At 41.2% G+C, this 16,892-nt stretch overlaps 1 protein-coding gene across 1 annotated transcript in view; it reads left to right on the forward strand.

Moving 5' to 3' along the window:
* The first annotated feature begins 1,580 nt into the window (after nucleotides 1–1,580).
* Nucleotides 1,581–16,892, forward strand: part of ece2a (endothelin converting enzyme 2a) — a 100,888-nt gene continuing 85,576 nt past the window's right edge. The window contains exons 1-2 of the mRNA XM_026148927.2: nucleotides 1,581–1,877; nucleotides 2,847–3,011. Of these exons, the coding sequence (XP_026004712.1) occupies nucleotides 2,852–3,011 (160 nt within the window). The 5' untranslated portion in view covers nucleotides 1,581–1,877; nucleotides 2,847–2,851. The remainder of the gene's footprint in view (nucleotides 1,878–2,846; nucleotides 3,012–16,892) is intronic.

The following is a 16,892-nucleotide window of genomic DNA, read 5'->3' on the forward strand; positions in this document are numbered from 1 at the left end:
CAAAATAGCTGATAACTATTCGCTGATAGCTGCCGACATCTGCGAACAAATATAATTCTATAAAGTGGTTCTATGTAGTGTGTAACCGTTGATACAGAGTGTTATTAAATTTATTGCTAATGCAATCATATGGCACACTGACTTCTGAGGAAATTTTAAATGGCACTGCTCATCAGAAAGGTTGCCTACCCCCTGTTCTAGTATCTACGGGACTACAGTTGTTTAGAGTTTAGTAATTATAAAATACAAATAAGCATAAAATTAACTGAATGGGAAGTGCTGCACTCACAGCATAAGAATTTCCCTTTTTCAGCTGTTCACAGATAAAAATGAGACCTCAGGTTTGCCCACAACAGTTTAAGAACCACTCCAGTGAGTCTGAGACAGCAAAAGAAGCTCTTGATTATGAGGATGCGGGCCATGAATTTGTTCAGGTATAGATGCCACAGACTTTACAGTGTAATTTTAAGCAAATCACCAAAACAGAGACTGAAATTGAATGAGCAGGGTTATTGGGTTTCTTTCAGCAGGTAGTAAGAAGCAAAACGTTTAAGACAGCAGTATTATACTACCATCTGCAGGGGAAAGTACAATATTACATCTGCATAATGATGTAGTAGGTGAGAGGAGCAAGGAAGACTAATCAGAATTTCCCCAAAATAACTAAAACCTAATTTCTGTTTTCTCGGTAATTACATTAAAGGCGTATGCCTTGATGTGTACCATGATTTGGTAATCAGGGTGGAATAAATAACAACAAAAAGAAGACAAATGTCACATTGTTCAGCATTCTTCCTGTTTGAAATTATTCATTTCCAGGGAAACTGTTTTGATACAAGTGCAATTTAATGATTAAAACTTTCTTGCAGATGCAATCTTTTCTCTTTGTTTTCTTTTTGGTGGGTGCGGTTAGCTGTTTGACCAACACAGACAGTGTTCACGGGCAGAGCTGATAAACAAAAGAGCTGTGACTGGGCATTATTCTTCAGTACAAATGTATTCAGCTGAGCTAACTGAGAACAGAAAGCACATAATGTAATAAGAAATGTAGCACAAAATATGAATTTGGTTTCCACCCCTGACCTTGCTTTGTGTGTCCTGTGAGGAACTTCTCTATAAATTATTGCAGTTTTGTTAATGTGATCATTCTTTCTTTAAAAGCCACCTCATCATGAAACACTAGAATTGTTTTTTATAGTTCAACATATGAGGGTTGATAAGTAATCATCATTTAATCATCATCACTCATCATCATTCAAATTAAAGTTTGAAGCGGGAAAGGAACCAAATCACTTTTGGACTCATTTTATGCTGTGCGCACACATTTTCTCTTCCTTTAGTAGTTGGTTTAATTATAGAAACCAAGACTATAGAACAAATACCAAGTAGGTCTATGCATTCTTCTTTTTCTTAATTTGAAGAACAGTTTTAACAAACCGATGACTGTATAAAAAGTTTTTCTACATTTATTGTAACAAACGCAGATCGCTTGAATGCACCGTGGCGATTTGACAGATTTTACAAAGAGTACGTGAAAGCAACACGACTCTAGACACCGCACTGTTGAATTGTATCGCTCCGCCTCCTTTAAAGCGTTGACTCGTAAGAAATAGAAAAACTCAGAGACAACATTTTTCTGTTCAAGCGAATGAACGAATTATCAAATGAGGGAAGTTTAAGACGGGGCTCACTCTACTTTCTGTAGTACCAAGCTTTATTTTGATAGAAACGTGAGAGTGAAAGTGAGCTCACTCGGTCCTACGACTGTTGTTTCTGTTAACACGTGGATTCATTCCCACCCAGGAAACGGCCTTTTTAAATTTTTTTTTTACAAAGCTGCTGAAGTTAACGACAAAACGAGGGGAAAAAATAAGAAGGTAGGTAAATGACTATCATATTTTGTGCAATCTTTTGTTGTCAACTACATGAACAAACTGAACTGGCTGCGAGAGGTAGTCCGCCGCATCCACGCATGCGCTCTATCTACAGTCGCTGAATAGGTGGCGAGGGAAGTTTAAGAGTTTGTCACAACATTGAAGTAGCGTCTGTTTGTTGTGTTTATTTGGCGTTGTTTCACTACAGTGTTGCTGTCTGCCAGGTCTATGCACGACCCTGCCAAAAAGTGACTGCAAGTGTTTGTATATGTTATTTTTAATGTCTAATAAACTTGTTTACATTAGTAAATAGGCTGTAGTAAACAGGATTTATGAAGGTGTAATATATAAAATTAAAAAAAACAACAACTATTTTTCAGGTATCGTTTTGACTCTGATTTGTGTTCTGCATTATAATCAGTCCCGTTTTTTCCGAGTTAAAATATTTTTCAAAATATGTAATTCATGAGATTTTGACAGATTACAGGTCAACAAATCAGTCACAACAGTTTGAATACAAGTGTTGTGCCAAAAAGCGATTTCCTGTATTTGCCAAATGATTGTGGGAATTTAAACTTTTGTAAATTACTTGTTTGCCTATAATGTGTCAAAAAAAATATGTCAAACTCAAAAAGTAATGAAATAATTAAAGAAAAAACCTCCAGTAGCTTTTTTTTCTCTCATAAAGATGAGTCACAGTAAAAACAAATCAATTTATTTTACAGTAACCTGGGCAGTCTTAACATTTTGTATTATTTTATGTATTTTATTAGCTGATTAATTTCGCAGCCAATCATTTGGTCTGTAAATTGACAGAAAAAAACCCATGACAATGCTGAAACCACAATGAAATGGAAAAAGCACAGTGAAATGCATCACTGCACTGTAGCAAAAACAGATTTAGCGACACACAAAAGAAGTCTCGTTATAGTCTGACACAGTGTTATGCTACATATTTTTGTCATGCTCCAGAGAATATGGACTACCTGCCAGAAAACAACTCCAGGTACAAAGACGTCGCCTACTGGGATGAAAGATACACGATGGAGCAGTGCTATGACTGGTTGGGGGGTTTCTCCAAATTCCAGCACATTCTGGAAAGATTTGTAAAGAAAGAGGACTCTATATTGATACTGGGTAGGTAGTTTTCTCTATTTTTTGTATTATTTTTTACTTTTAACGTGTCCATTTGTTCGTTATTACCTCAATATGGTGTACATAGAGAAAGAAAAATGCCACATGAAATTTTTTTGTGGGAAGCGGAGCGATCGTCCTGGAGAATTAGAGGTCGGAAATCCTGATCTGAATGGCAGATCTGTGTCACATGTCGGGCCTCATCTCTCGCCCCCGCTTCTTGTCACCTCTCCGCTGTGTGCTGTCACATAAAGGGACAAATCCCTGCCAGCGTTTCTCATCAGGACTGTCGCATATCACCCTCACGGTTGTCATTACTGCCATTATAATCACTGTTATTAATTAAATCCAGCCAGGCAGCCGTTTGCATAGAAATGGAAGTGGCCTGAGTACTCTGACATGAAAAGTATTAATGCAGTTAACATGTGGCTGCATGAGCGGAAGAGAGTTTTTAAATCGGGTCCTTTACTTGGAGCTCAGTATTAACTGAAAATGGCCAATTTTCTTTAAACATCAACAACCATGATAAAACCCAGTACATCAGAAAACTGGCAAATCGTGCGGCGTCTGGGACATTTATTTTAGACAAAAAAAAATCTCCAGTGTTTATAAAACGTTATATCATCACGCTGGTGTCTGTTACTGTGACTCATTTGTTATGTTGACAGAATCCTCGAAAACAATATAAACGAGCACAAACCTTCTTCTAATGGAGTAGATGATCTGATTTGATTTGCATACATTTGCATATTATTGTGCTGTGGTTCCTCACATTTACACCAAAATGTGAGAATCAAAAACGATCTAAATACACATGCTAAATGAGGATTTTCTTCCACCTGCCTTATGTATCGAACAATACAAAATAAATTTTTAATTTATTTTATCAACTTTCCTTCTGACGATGCGCTCGGTGGATCTGCGCTCGACAGTGCAGCCTGGGCGGAGTAGTCGAACGCAGATTCACTGAGCGCAGGGCAAGCTAGCGAGACAGAAGTTAAGCTCTCCTTGCAACATGAACCTCCCCCACCCTCATTCAGATCTGGCGTTTGGAACTATTTTGGTTTTCATGTGACGTATGACCCTGAAGGTAAGCGCGTCATGGACTAAAGTACTAAAGTAAAACAGTATGTTGGATGTGCCACGCAATGCTCAATTACATGGGTGGGAGCTAGTGTGTTAGCACAGTTAGCTCGTTAACGTGTTGGCCGTCCAGCCCCATGCATAGGCGATCTGCGGTAGCTCGTTAATGGAGATTTGCCGTGTTGTGGCGTTAACGTCATTTCAACGAGATTTACGCTGACAGCACTAGTGGGAACACAACAAATATGACTGCACATTTACACCGACATCATCCTAGTGCAAAGACAAGTGGAAGCAGACAAAAACAACAAGCAGGCATGCTACAAACTTTACCCGAGTCATTTAGACAGCCGTTAGCACATGATTATCCTTATGGGGACCTGATATGTTTAATATGCTGCTGAGAATATAGCCCAGAAGAAGCGTGTATTATAGCTTTTATTTTGGAAAGAGCCATTTCTCTGTAATAAACTCTCTTTTCCAAAGATGAGTGATTCCTCAATCAGATATAGGGCTTGCAAAATCACTAGCCTGACGTACCGTGGCTAGCGATTTTTCCAGTCGGGCTACCAAAATCTATCTCTGCCCTGCCCGTCGGCCTATCGTGGGAAGGAAAAATATATGTCAATGCTTTTGCATTCTTTCGGAAATGTAGCTGGGTAATTATGTCATTGGCATCGGTGAGTCACTGTCAATATGTGACATATTGAAATCGCGTTTGAATTTGCGCTTGTTTTTTGCTTTCACTTTGCAATCGCGCGAACTGTGTATAGAGAGCGACAACACTGATTGGTGAGTGATGATAATTTGCGCACCAATTCCTCGACATCATCTTATCAATCGTTAGCTTACTATGCAAACATGACAAGTGAAATCTCCCGCAGCAAGCTTAAACATGTGAGAGGTTGATCGCGCAGAGAATCGCTGAGCAAAAGTTATGTGAGTGCGTGTGTAAAAGCAGCAGGATATATATTGTAGCGGGTCAGGGCTGTTCGGGGTTCTGTTTGTACAGTTATGTTTTGTTTATGTTGCCATAGTGACGGGTGACGCCCTCTCGTTGCGACGGTGTGTCTTTCCGGGGTCAGAGGCGCCCTGTGTGTTGTTGTTGTTGTTGCTGTGCTGTTGGCGTTGAGCAGTTAGCTAGCGGCAGTGACAGGCAGTGTTCTTCTGCAGATGTCAATAAACGGCTGTGCTCCCTGGCTAGCTCACGGGAAGCAAGACCAAACGATACCTCCGTCTCCTCGTTGTCTGAGCTCGCCACATTGGTGTCAGAAGTGGGATGATGGTGGCACCCCATGTTCTGACCCGAGTGACTTTTCTCCCGCCGGTCGTGACCGGCCGGTGCGCCAAAAGAAGGCACCTGGACATTTGCAGGACTTTGTGTGGGATAATGGGGTCGTCGGGGACGACTGACCCCTTAGGTGGGGGCTATGTAGCGGGTCAGGGCTGTTCGGGGGTTCTGTTTGTACAGTTATGTTTTGTTTATGTTGCCATAGTGACGGCGCCCTCTCGCTGCGACGGTGTGTCCTTCCGAGGGCGCCCTGTGTGTTGTTGTTGTTGGGCGATCGTGGCTCAAGAGTTGGGAGTTCGCCTTGTAATCGGAAGGTTGCCGGTTCGAGCCCCGGCTTGGACAGTCTCGGTCGTTGTGTCCTTGGGCAAGACACTTCACCCGTTGCCTACTGGTGGTGGTCAGAGGGCCCGGTGGCGCCAGTGTCCGGCAGCCTCGCCTCTGTCAGTGCGCCCCAGGGCGGCTGTGGCTACAATGTAGCTTGCCATCACCAGTGTGTGAATGTGTGTGTGAATGGGTGGATGACTGGATATGTAAAGCGCTTTGGGGTCCTTAGGGACTAGTAAAGCGCTATATAAATACAGGCCTTTTACCATTTGTTGCTGTGCTGTTTCCGCGCTGAGCAGTTAGCTAGCGGCAGTGTTCTTCTGCAGTCAAAGTTTTGAGATGCTAGCCTGAAATTATGACTTGTGGATGAAAAAAAATGTTTTGTTTTTCTCAGTGGTGGAAGCAAGCTTCCATAATGAACTGAGTGCTAAATTTCAGTACTTGGACTCTTTGGTAAAAGGAAACAGGAGTAACCATCCTTCCTTTGTAAAGATATTTAGTATTTCGTATTATTTAGTGGCGAATAATCCTATCAGGTTGTGTTTAAAAACATTGCTGCAGGTCATACTAAATACTCATCTGAATAAGGTGGATTTTATGCTTTATTTTTAAGAGAAGCAATACTTGATTGTGTGGTTGGTGTGTTAAATGGATTTTGTTGGAGTAGCATTTTTGTAAGTGCCCACAAGATGTCACTGTTGTATCAAGATGAATCTACACCCCCACACCACCTGCAATACAGTTTTGTTTATGGTCCTGCTGCTCTGTCACATAAACATTTGAATAGCGAACACTGTGTTCTGGTTGTTCAGCATACACTTAAGTCAGCATAAAGAATGTGGCTGGAGAACCACTTAGCATCTGGCTATTAGAACAATTATGGTAGTGCTTTCTTGATGTTATGATATTTATTTGAAGCCAGAGAAATAATTTATGTTTGTATATATTATTTGCCCTTTTTACTGACTGAGAATACAGCTGTACGCTTTTAGTTGATGCACTAATGAATCTCTCTTACAAAGAAAGATTTTGGACAGTGTAAATACTGCAGATGAGTTTTGTTTGTTGTCTATCACCAGAATTAGTTTTAGTTAAAGTCCATCATGCTGAAATTGCACCTTTAAAGTTGTTTGTTATCATGCTGTTATTACTTCTGAGAGGCACAGAGGGCTGCTGTAAGCCTGGGTGATGCATGCACAGTGTGTTAGAGGGGTTTGTTGAATGTGTGTCAGGGAGAGACAGGAGCTTTCTGTTGTGTTTTCGGCGGAGCCAAACCTCCTAAAGTTGGGTACTCATTTCTCAGCAAAAGGCTTTGTAGTTTAATGGCCCCTTATTCAGATAAATTTGTTAGGCACGGAGGTTTTAGGTTGGATGCTGATGGCCTGTCGCCCTGCTAGTTAGACACTTCTTTTCTTTTTTTAAGCTATAAGTTAGAACTATAGTATTCAGCCTCATTTTGTTGGTGTGTGTCACAGCACCACCTACAGCAGAGGCGTGAGTGGGCTCTGAGGCTCTAGAGTCTGAGATATAAAATAGGTACTCTTTCCTCTTCTGCATTACACTGCACCAGGTAACACATTCTTCGTGCTGATTTAAACCCAAAGGAGAGCCATTATATCGCTTGGGAGCTCTCATGTCTCCGTGTCTGTTCTCTCGGTCTCATGCATTTTTATGACCCAGCATGTGTAGCGTCTTCTTCAACAGCACACGTGCACAGATGCTTAGCTATACAGGGAAGCCCTCATGTGTGGTAAAGATCTCTTAAATGCTCATACTGCACCGGCCACACTCATTTGTAAAGGCACTAAACCCATAGAGATTATCGGCTTCTGTAAAATGACACAAAAACCAGCGCATAACTTGATGTAGAGGAGGGCAGACTTAAAGAGAGATTCAAAATGCCGCTGTGGTTTTTGTGTGTTAATGAGTGAACAAAGGGAAATGGAAGGAAGGTAAATAACTAATCAGATTGGGGCCACTCATCTGTCTCAGATGGAGAGGTGATTTCCATTAAGATAGTCTGTACAGCACGGGGAGAGAAAGAGAAGAGGCATACAGAGGGAGATGCATGAGAGAGCTCTCGAACATTTTGCTGCATCCTGTTTGGCAGTTTTAATGTCTTTGTCCTTCAATTATCTTAAAAAAAAATGTATTTCACAGTATTTCATATTTATCTGTAGACTGTCTTATCACACCTTGTTGGAAATCTCTCTTTCTCTGTTTACCTGTTTGCTCCTTCTGTAGTTCTTTCACACGTCGCTTCGAAAGGCAGGCTTCCCAGCATCCTCTTTTCTTTTCCCACCTTCTTGGTAACCATAATTCTGCCTTTTGACATTAGTCGAGTTTGTAATAATCTCGTGTTCAGCAGTTCCTCTCATCTGAAAGTAAATGAATTAATATCAACCTGTGTAGTCAGACACTGGTGTGAGAATGCGGTCTACACTACATAAAAAGACATTTCGGGCCACGCCTCTTACTCTTTGAACTCTGATGTCTTGATGCCTGCGCAATCATCCAGGTAATAGCTGTGCAATCTGTGGTGTTTTACTTTTCTACTTAAAAATGTAAGTCTGGTAATATTGTGCATGATGCAGTAAAAAGACAAAAACCTTACCTTGCCGATAAACGTTGGTCAGGTGTGGTGGCATGAACCACAGTTAAGGATGTTTCTGCTTCATCTCATCCTCTTCTAGGCAACTGTCCCAACTCTGGATACCTAACAGTGAGCCGGCTAAACAATAACAACAACTCGTTATAAGCTAACATTAGCCAATGCTAGGGTAGAGTATCCTTAAAATCACACTTCTCTTCTGATAAACAGTTTGAATATATTCTCTTATCTTATGAGAGTTTCTGACTTAAGTTTCCAAGTCCGAAAAAAAGAAAGAAAACAGAATTGGATTGACTGCAATCTACTGACACCTAGTGGTGACATTTTACAAACTGTACCTTTATGAAAACGTTTTTCCTTTCTATCCTTCCGATCATATGCTTTTCTAACATTTTTCTTTCGAGGTGTCATGAACATTTATGTCCTCTAACAGTGTAGATACTGTTTTCCCGCTTTACATAAGAATACTCAAAATACAGTATTGATCCCGTAGTCCCTCATGATCAACAAGGCGGTAAGATCATTTACAATCACACATCCTGCTTGGATGCTGCATTGCCTACTTCAGACACCCACTTCAAGCACATTGACATTGTGTGTTGCTTCTGCTTTAAAATAATACAAGAGTTCAAAAACATCTCTATAAGGATGACCCCCAAGTAATAATGTACTTGCTGTGAAAGCACCGATATTGAAGCATGCTGGATTATGAATAGGGCTACAGTTATGAAATGCTCCTGCGGGGAAAAAACAGAAAAACTAAACTGAACCGCAGGTTCAGTAATTGTTATTTTTAAAGTCGTGTGTGGCCTCGTAATGTGTTATCGCTGCAGTCGACTGGCCTGGGGTGGTCTGTGTTACAGCGCTGCATCAAGCAGTCCCCGACCCCCCCGACTGACCAGTGTGTCACTTAGCAATAATACGAAGCAATGATCAGCTCACACACGCTCCACTTCACACACGGCTCCCTCTTTTACTGCCTGCTCCAGGCTGCTGCCAGTGATGTAATGACCCCACATCTCCTAGTGGTCAGTGTGCTCATGGCTCCTTCCCCAAGGCGAGAGATGATGATGTAATGGCTCTTTCATCCTCAGTGTGAGTGTGTGTGTGTGTATAGTTTAGATGTGTTTGTGGTAGTATCCCAAGAGTATCCATGCACCTACACAGAGGGCATGACATGCGATCTCCCCTCAGACTAAAAGCTGCCTCCGAGGGTCCGAAGGTGTACTTACATACTGAAGGCATGCATGTGTTTAAACATCAGAAGAATGTTAAAATGAAGTGTAGCAGGAGGAAAGCTTTGATGAAAACTTTACTTTTGTAGAATAACACACATACACACACACACACACAACAAAAGATCTGCAGATTTTTGCTTTTACTATAATAAATGATCAATTGTTTCAACCAATTCTTAAGCAGATATGCTTATCACACACACACTCAAGCTTCTTGGTAGTTAGCTATTGTTGTTCTCAGTTGTATTTCATAGTAAACTACATATCTTTGTGTATTGAAGTGATAATGAAACAGCAAAGTTCTTCAAGAGGTCATCTTTGGGTTTTTGACATGTATACCACAAAACTAATCAATAGAAGTTTTGATCATTTATTATTAAATTTTTTCTTGCAAAGGTTTTTTTAAACCTTCTGACTTACTCTTTGTTTATTATCTGCACCTTACCTCATGTTTCATCTCCTTATATGCTCAGTGTTGCACCCCTTTTTTTTAGCCCATCCACTGACATCACTGCTCTATCATTTTTGGGTGCTTTTAGTTCCCAGGGGTGATGTAAGGGGTGTTTACTGACAAAGGAAGTATTGTAAGATTACCCGTGTGACTGTACAGTCAGCTGTTGAGTGACTATCTCTGGCCCCCTGCTTTGACTACAGAGACGCTATGTCTTTATATACAGAACATTACTACACACAATGCAACCTCTTATAGTCTCCTTTCTCTTCTCATATTTTGTTCTACACCAGTGATTCTCAAAGTGTGGGCCCCATGGTGGGCCGCAAAGGTACTGCAGGTGGGCAGCAGTAATAACATACTAAAGTTACCCTCAAGTATGTACTGTTACATATTGATATACATTTATTTGTCTAGATAAAATGTACATCAAAACCGATGATAGGAGGTGGTGAGTTTGTGATGTTATGACTCTGACTTAAATTTACAGCTCATATTCACACTGCAAATATGACTGGGTACCATTAGCAAACACTATTACTTACACTATTTTGTCTTCATTGTCTCACATCACCTTTCTCTACCTACCGTCACCTCACTTGTACTTTCTCTTCCCACCGATGTGCCTGTTTTCCAGTGTTTGCTGTTAGGATGGTCACACATTTGTCAGTCCAGTTCTACATATGGGTGCATGATTTGACTTGCTCATTCCGTGATTTTACTGAGGTGGTGGAAATTAGTCCAAAACCTGTAACCCCTTTGTGCACTATGGATGGGAACATTGTCATCCTGACAGTCAGACACTACGATTAGGATAGACATGTTTCGTTATAGAATAAAGGTGATGTCTAAGATCAGGAGTGACCTACCTCAAAGTTAACAGATGGATGCAAACCATACACAACTGAGCAATGCCAACCTGATATCCTCAGTGTGTAACCCCTGCAGTCCTGTGAAACAATCAGTAAATCTGCTGTTGAAAATACATTCTTCTGTATGGTACCCACACATTCAGAGCTATAAAGTTATAGGTTTTCAGGATTAGATGTCAGTGATTGGAAGCTCCTTACAACGATACAGTTGGCACACGTGCATGCCAAGATTTAAAATGTTCTCTAAGGCCTGATGAAAAAAAGGTTTGTGGAGATTTCTGGCAAATGATCCAAAAAGAAGTTAAAATCATTTTAAAGAAATTTCAAACAACTGCCAATTTGTCCATTACTGAAGGAAAACCATCCTGTAAGGTGACCATCTGATGTAAAAAGAAATCCTGAGCCAACATTATTTTATCGCAGGATATGCAGGTAACTCTGTCTGTTGTTGAGCACATGCAACTAAATTAAGATGCTTGCATATTTGACCATCATAGAAAACATGGGAAAACGCCTTTTATGCCACGTTAGAGTTTTGTGTTTGAGCTATTGTAACAGTCTTCATATTTGGCTCAGATCAAAGATTCTGAAGAAGGTTTTCAGGAGAGTCTTTGATACTTCATTACCATGCTACCTCAGGAACTGGGCAGTCAGTCTTTCTTTGAATTCTGCATCCTGTCTGATCCCAACCCAATGTGATGCCATCTTCTAAGAGTTGAATATCAACTAGAAGTCGACATTTCATCATGTTATTGGTCAACTTAGGTCTAGCAGATGCACTATATTGCCAAAGGTATTTACTCACACATTCAAATCATTGAATTAAGGTGTTCCAATCACTTTCATGGTCACATGTGTATAAAATCAAGCACCTAGGCATGCGGACTGCTTCTACAAACATTTGTGGATGAATTCCAGCATGTTACTGTGCAGCAAATGCAGTCATGAAATTTTCATGAAATTTTCATGAAATTGAAGGCCACACTTCATGTGGCCTTCAGATTAGCTCAAAAACAGTGCACAGAGAGCTTCATATAACAGGTTTCTATGTCCGAGCAGCTGCATCCAAGCCTTACATCACCAAGCACATTGCAGAGTGTTTGATGCAGTGGTGAAAAGCACGCCACTGGACTCAAGAGCAGTGGTGTTCTCTGGAGTGACGTATCACGCTTCTCCTTCTGGCAGTCCAATGGATGTGTCTGTGTTTAGCGGTTGCCAGGACAACGGTTCTGGCAGTGTGAAGTTTGGTGCGGGGGGATTGTGGTGTGGGGTTGTTTTTCAGGGGTTGGGCCCAACTTAGTTCCAGTGAAAGGAACTCCAAATGTTTCAGCATATCAAGGCATTTTGGACAATTTCATGCTCTCAGCTTTGTGGTAACAGTTTGGGAATGGTCCCTTCCTGTTCCAACATGACTGCACCATGTCTGGTCCAAAAAGACACAGACGAGCAAGTTTGGTGTGAAAGAACTTGACCGGCCTGCACAGAGTCCTGACCTTAAACCTACTGAATACCTTTAGGATGAATTAAAGCGCAGCCTGGGAGTCTTCTCTTCCAACATCAGTGTCTTACCTCACAAACACACTTCTTGAAGAATGGTCAAAAAAGTCGATAAACACACTTCCGAAGCTTGTGGAAAAGCCTCCCCAGAAAAGTTGAAGATGTTGCAACTGCAAACGGTGCACCCACATAATAATAAACCATACGGATTTAGGACGTGACGTCACTCAAATATATATGTGGATGAAGGCAGACGAGCAAATATTTTTGGATATGTAGTGTAGGTAAAAGGAAAGGCATTTATTTCTATGGGTATCAACTTATTTTTTCAAATAACTTTATACAGAACCTGTGAGATGTAGGAGCATGTGGAGTAGGCAGCAGGATGTAATTTCAGCAGTAGCAGCGACGCCTTTAGTGAAGGTAATCATAATTTTTCTTCCTGTTGTATTAAAAACAGGCACACATTCAAATGAACAGACTGAAAATGCTGATGGGATGGAAAATCACTGGCATCACAGGGAGTGTGTGGTAGAGTAAGATCTGTGAAGTCAGGAGTTACTGTATGTCTTAGCAGCTGTCAGGAGATTCAGCTCATATCAGATACGCTTGTGCTCACAAGAGGTTCAACCCTCATTTCTCACTTCTTGCAGTTTTTGTATTGTTTGCCTGTTTTTTGGCAGCTGCTCACTTTTCCACTCGTCCTTCTTTCCTTTTTTTATTATTTCCTACCCTTTCTTTTCTCTTATCGCACCGTTTTTTAAAAAAAATGTTTATTTATAAGATTTTAAGTTCAAAGTTACATAACGTCACACCAGACAAAGGACATAATATTCAAAAACAATAACATTTAAGCACAGAAAAAAAAAGAAAAAACAGAAACCAAATAAAAAAAATAAAAAAATAAATAAATAAAAAAAGAAAATACATCAGTTAGCCAGTACAAATCAAAAGTTCAAAAGAAACACCATTGTCCAAAGAAGATGATCTTCTGTGTGAGTTTAGACAGGGCAACAGAGAGTTCACCAAGACCAGAAGATGTGGGAAACATGTCCAGGAAGGAATCAGGGTCCAGCAGAAGTGCAGTTTCACACAAACGCAAAGTGCAGTCAAACGGGTTAAAGTTTATGTTGAATTCCCATTAATATGATTGAGAAAAGTGCCCCAGATTTCGACAAACTTAAAATGTGTGTCAGCCAAATGATAACAAACCTCTTCATTATACAAACAAGCAATCATCTCACGTAGCCAAACCCTGAACAATGGAGGAGATGGTGATTTCCAGGCTCTAAGAATAAGTCTTCTAGCTACAATCATGCCAAACATTAAGGCTTTCTGAAGAGGACGTCTGAGTGCCAATGAGGTTAGGGAGCAGCCTAGCACTGCAAGTACACCACCCGGCTCTAATTTTAAGTCATAAATCCGGTTATATATATTAAATATCTCTGCCCAGAAACTCCGGAGTGTGGGGCAAGATCAGAAAAGGTGACCAAGGGTTCCAACCATTGCTTTGCATCTGTCACACAAAGACGGAATAGACAGAAAAATGCTGCATAGCTTTGTTTTAGAAAAATGCAAACGATGAAGGACCTTGAACTGTATAAGTTGTAGTCTGGCATTAACAGAGCATTCTTTAATCTTCTTCAACCCATTGGCCCACAAAGCATCCGATATTTCCACTTCCAAGTCCTTAACCCAAGCATCCTTGATGTGGTTAGTAGGTGGTATAAGTGTAAAAAGTGTAGTAAATTGGCTGATTAGGTGTTTGGAAGTGGGATTTTTAATCAAATAATCATAAAAGTCACTATGAGCAGGGGGCTTATCCAGATGGGTAAAAGAGTGTTTAACAAAATTCCTAATTTGTAAGTATCTAAATAAATGAGCAGAGGGGAGCATAAATTTTGATTGCAGCTGAGCAAATGAAGCAAAACAATTGTAGATGTAGATTGGACCGTTTTTACATAGACGAGCACATGCGTGTGTGCACACAGCTCCCCCCCACTGTTGGAATAACAACAGCCGCAGAACTGTGAGGAACAGCTAGCTTTCAGAGCAATAACAAAACCCAGAGACAAGCCTCGACCATTTCACGCCTGCCCGTCCTTTTTATTGTTTGCAACCCTTCCTTCCTGTGGCATCTGAAGGTGGCGCTTGCCTGAGACGATAGGCTTGTATCAGCTCAGTCCACCCTGTCCCTTCCTGTCCTTACCTTAGGTTGTATTATCTGCATTTCATGTAATTATTAGTGACCTGATTCTGTGTTGAATGTTTAGTCCCAGAGGCACAGACAAGCTCTGATAAGTTTCATGTTAGTTGGAGCTGCTGAGCAAAGGCAGCAAAGGTTATTTTGTCTGCAGCGTCCTCTGGCCTCGCGCACACAAACACCACTGCAATGTTTTTCTTTAGATCAGCTGAAACATCTTCAGCAGATACAAAAACTGCAGAAGTAGAAGAGCATTCTCTGTGAATGGAAGGTGGTTTAAATGAATGACTGAATGAAAGAACGAAGGGGGAACAGAGGAGGTGAAGGCGAGTGTAGCTTGAGGCGTATAGATTCTTACCCCATCCTCTCTGCTCTCCCACTATCTTCCTCTGCTACCGAACCCTCCCCTCCTCTCTGCTTCTGCATTGGCTGTTTTCAGTTTTCAGGGAGCCCTCGCCATGCAGCAGTCAGTAAGTCAGTAGGGGCAACCCTCCCTCCAATCCACCCTTTCCCCTCCCTTCTTTTTGCTGCTGTAAGGAGTGGTGCTGTTTATGAATGAGCCTCGGAGCCGCAGAGTGTGAATGAAAAATAAGAGAGTGAGCAAGCAGATAGCGGTGCATGTTGAATGAAATGCAGCAAAAGCAAGGGTTAGGAAAATGAAGGAAAGATGCTGAATGAGAATGAGAGGAGTGGGGAGCAGTGAGGAGGTGCTGCGTTGGTGGTAGTAGATGATAGAAATGAAAAGAAGTGAATAGATATCGGAGTGATAGTTGTGCTGTAATTTTGTGTTCCGAAGCTGTCATTGTCCAGCCTCACAGGTATGCAGATCAGGGATGGTGCTAGGATGGAAGACACCTGAAAAAGGGGCTCCTTTGCCTGCGAGCCAATGGGAATCCTCACTACCAAGCAAACACATACATACACACACAAACACACACACACACACATACGCCAGCCTCTCTGCAAGCTGGTTCTCTGTGCTTTGAATAATAACGGGGTTACCCGGGTAACCAGGCAAGGATGATCGATGTGCCTGTGCCTGATAAACAGAGCACAGAGGGAGTCGCTTGTGCGTCTGTCTTTGTGTGCTGCAGATTTTCTTATGTCGCAGCGGCAGTTTTTTGGTTCTGGGAGGATACGAAGATTTTTTTATTATGAAATCAACACCGCCCAATGATATTTTGTGTGTGTGTGTGTGTGTGTGTGTGTGGGAACAGCTCACAGGATGTATGTTTAAAGGTAGTGTGTTTACTGATGTTTAGCACTAAACATCCTTTGCGAGAAATGTGCGGTCACTCCCACAGACCATCCGTGGGGGTGATCACACACGGCGTCCATCCACTATCCTGACTCATTCGCTTACTGTAATAATATGGCTGCTTGAAGTGGAGAGATTTCAAGGCTGTTACTCATGCACATAGAGTGCAAATTATACAGCAAACTAATGAGTCTACTTGATTCAGTCAAATGTGAACTGCATGCAAATATGATTTTACGAGTGCTGCTGTTATGAGCCACGGTCAGCCGGTCTGTTGGGGACGGAGGGTGTAAAAGATGTAAATGTGGTGAAGGTATAAAAGGAAAAGAAAGTGATACGCTCTTTTGGGGTCATATAGCAGAGGTAGTAGTAGTGATGAGGTACTAAAAAGGAACAATTTTTTACTATTTTAGTGCTCTGTTTGTGGCACAAAACCATGTTAGCATTGGTGCCACAGCCACACAATTGAACCAGGAACCTTTTGCTTGCAAAGCGAATTAGTTAACCACTATATTATAGAAGGCACTAACATTTGCATGTGTCAATAATGGTAATACATTGTGATACATCACTAGTTACAAATACCTAAATAATGTTTAGGTAATAAGACAAACACAGATTGTATATTTAGAAAAAGTAGATGTGGTCAAAGTGATGTTGGTGAACATGTTTTGCAGTCGGGTTGGAGACACAAAGCGTATGATCATGACCGCACGGAAGCTGAGATTCCCAATTTTTACACTGGGAGATGCTCCAGCAGCTGGACAAGGTGAGACTTTCTGGAGAAAACAAACTCTGTGATCCCTTTTTCTTACTGCTTAGACTTTGAGCGAATACTGCAGGGAGTCTACAGCAACCATAATGAGCCCTCTTCACAGACACTTGATACTTGATTTTCACTCATCAGTCCTCTGGCCTTGATGTGTTTGAAGTTATGTGATCAACGGCACAAAAATTATATTACTGCTTAAAGTATAATAAATAATAAAGCTTCTAATGTGAACAACGCTTTGAAGCTGACGTTTAGTTGCTAGCGGACATTCCAAGCTCTTGTTG

The sequence above is a fragment of the Astatotilapia calliptera genome, chromosome 18 (assembly GCF_964374335.1).
Source record: "Astatotilapia calliptera chromosome 18, fAstCal68.1, whole genome shotgun sequence".
In the NCBI taxonomy this organism is placed as follows: Eukaryota; Metazoa; Chordata; class Actinopteri; order Cichliformes; family Cichlidae; genus Astatotilapia; species Astatotilapia calliptera.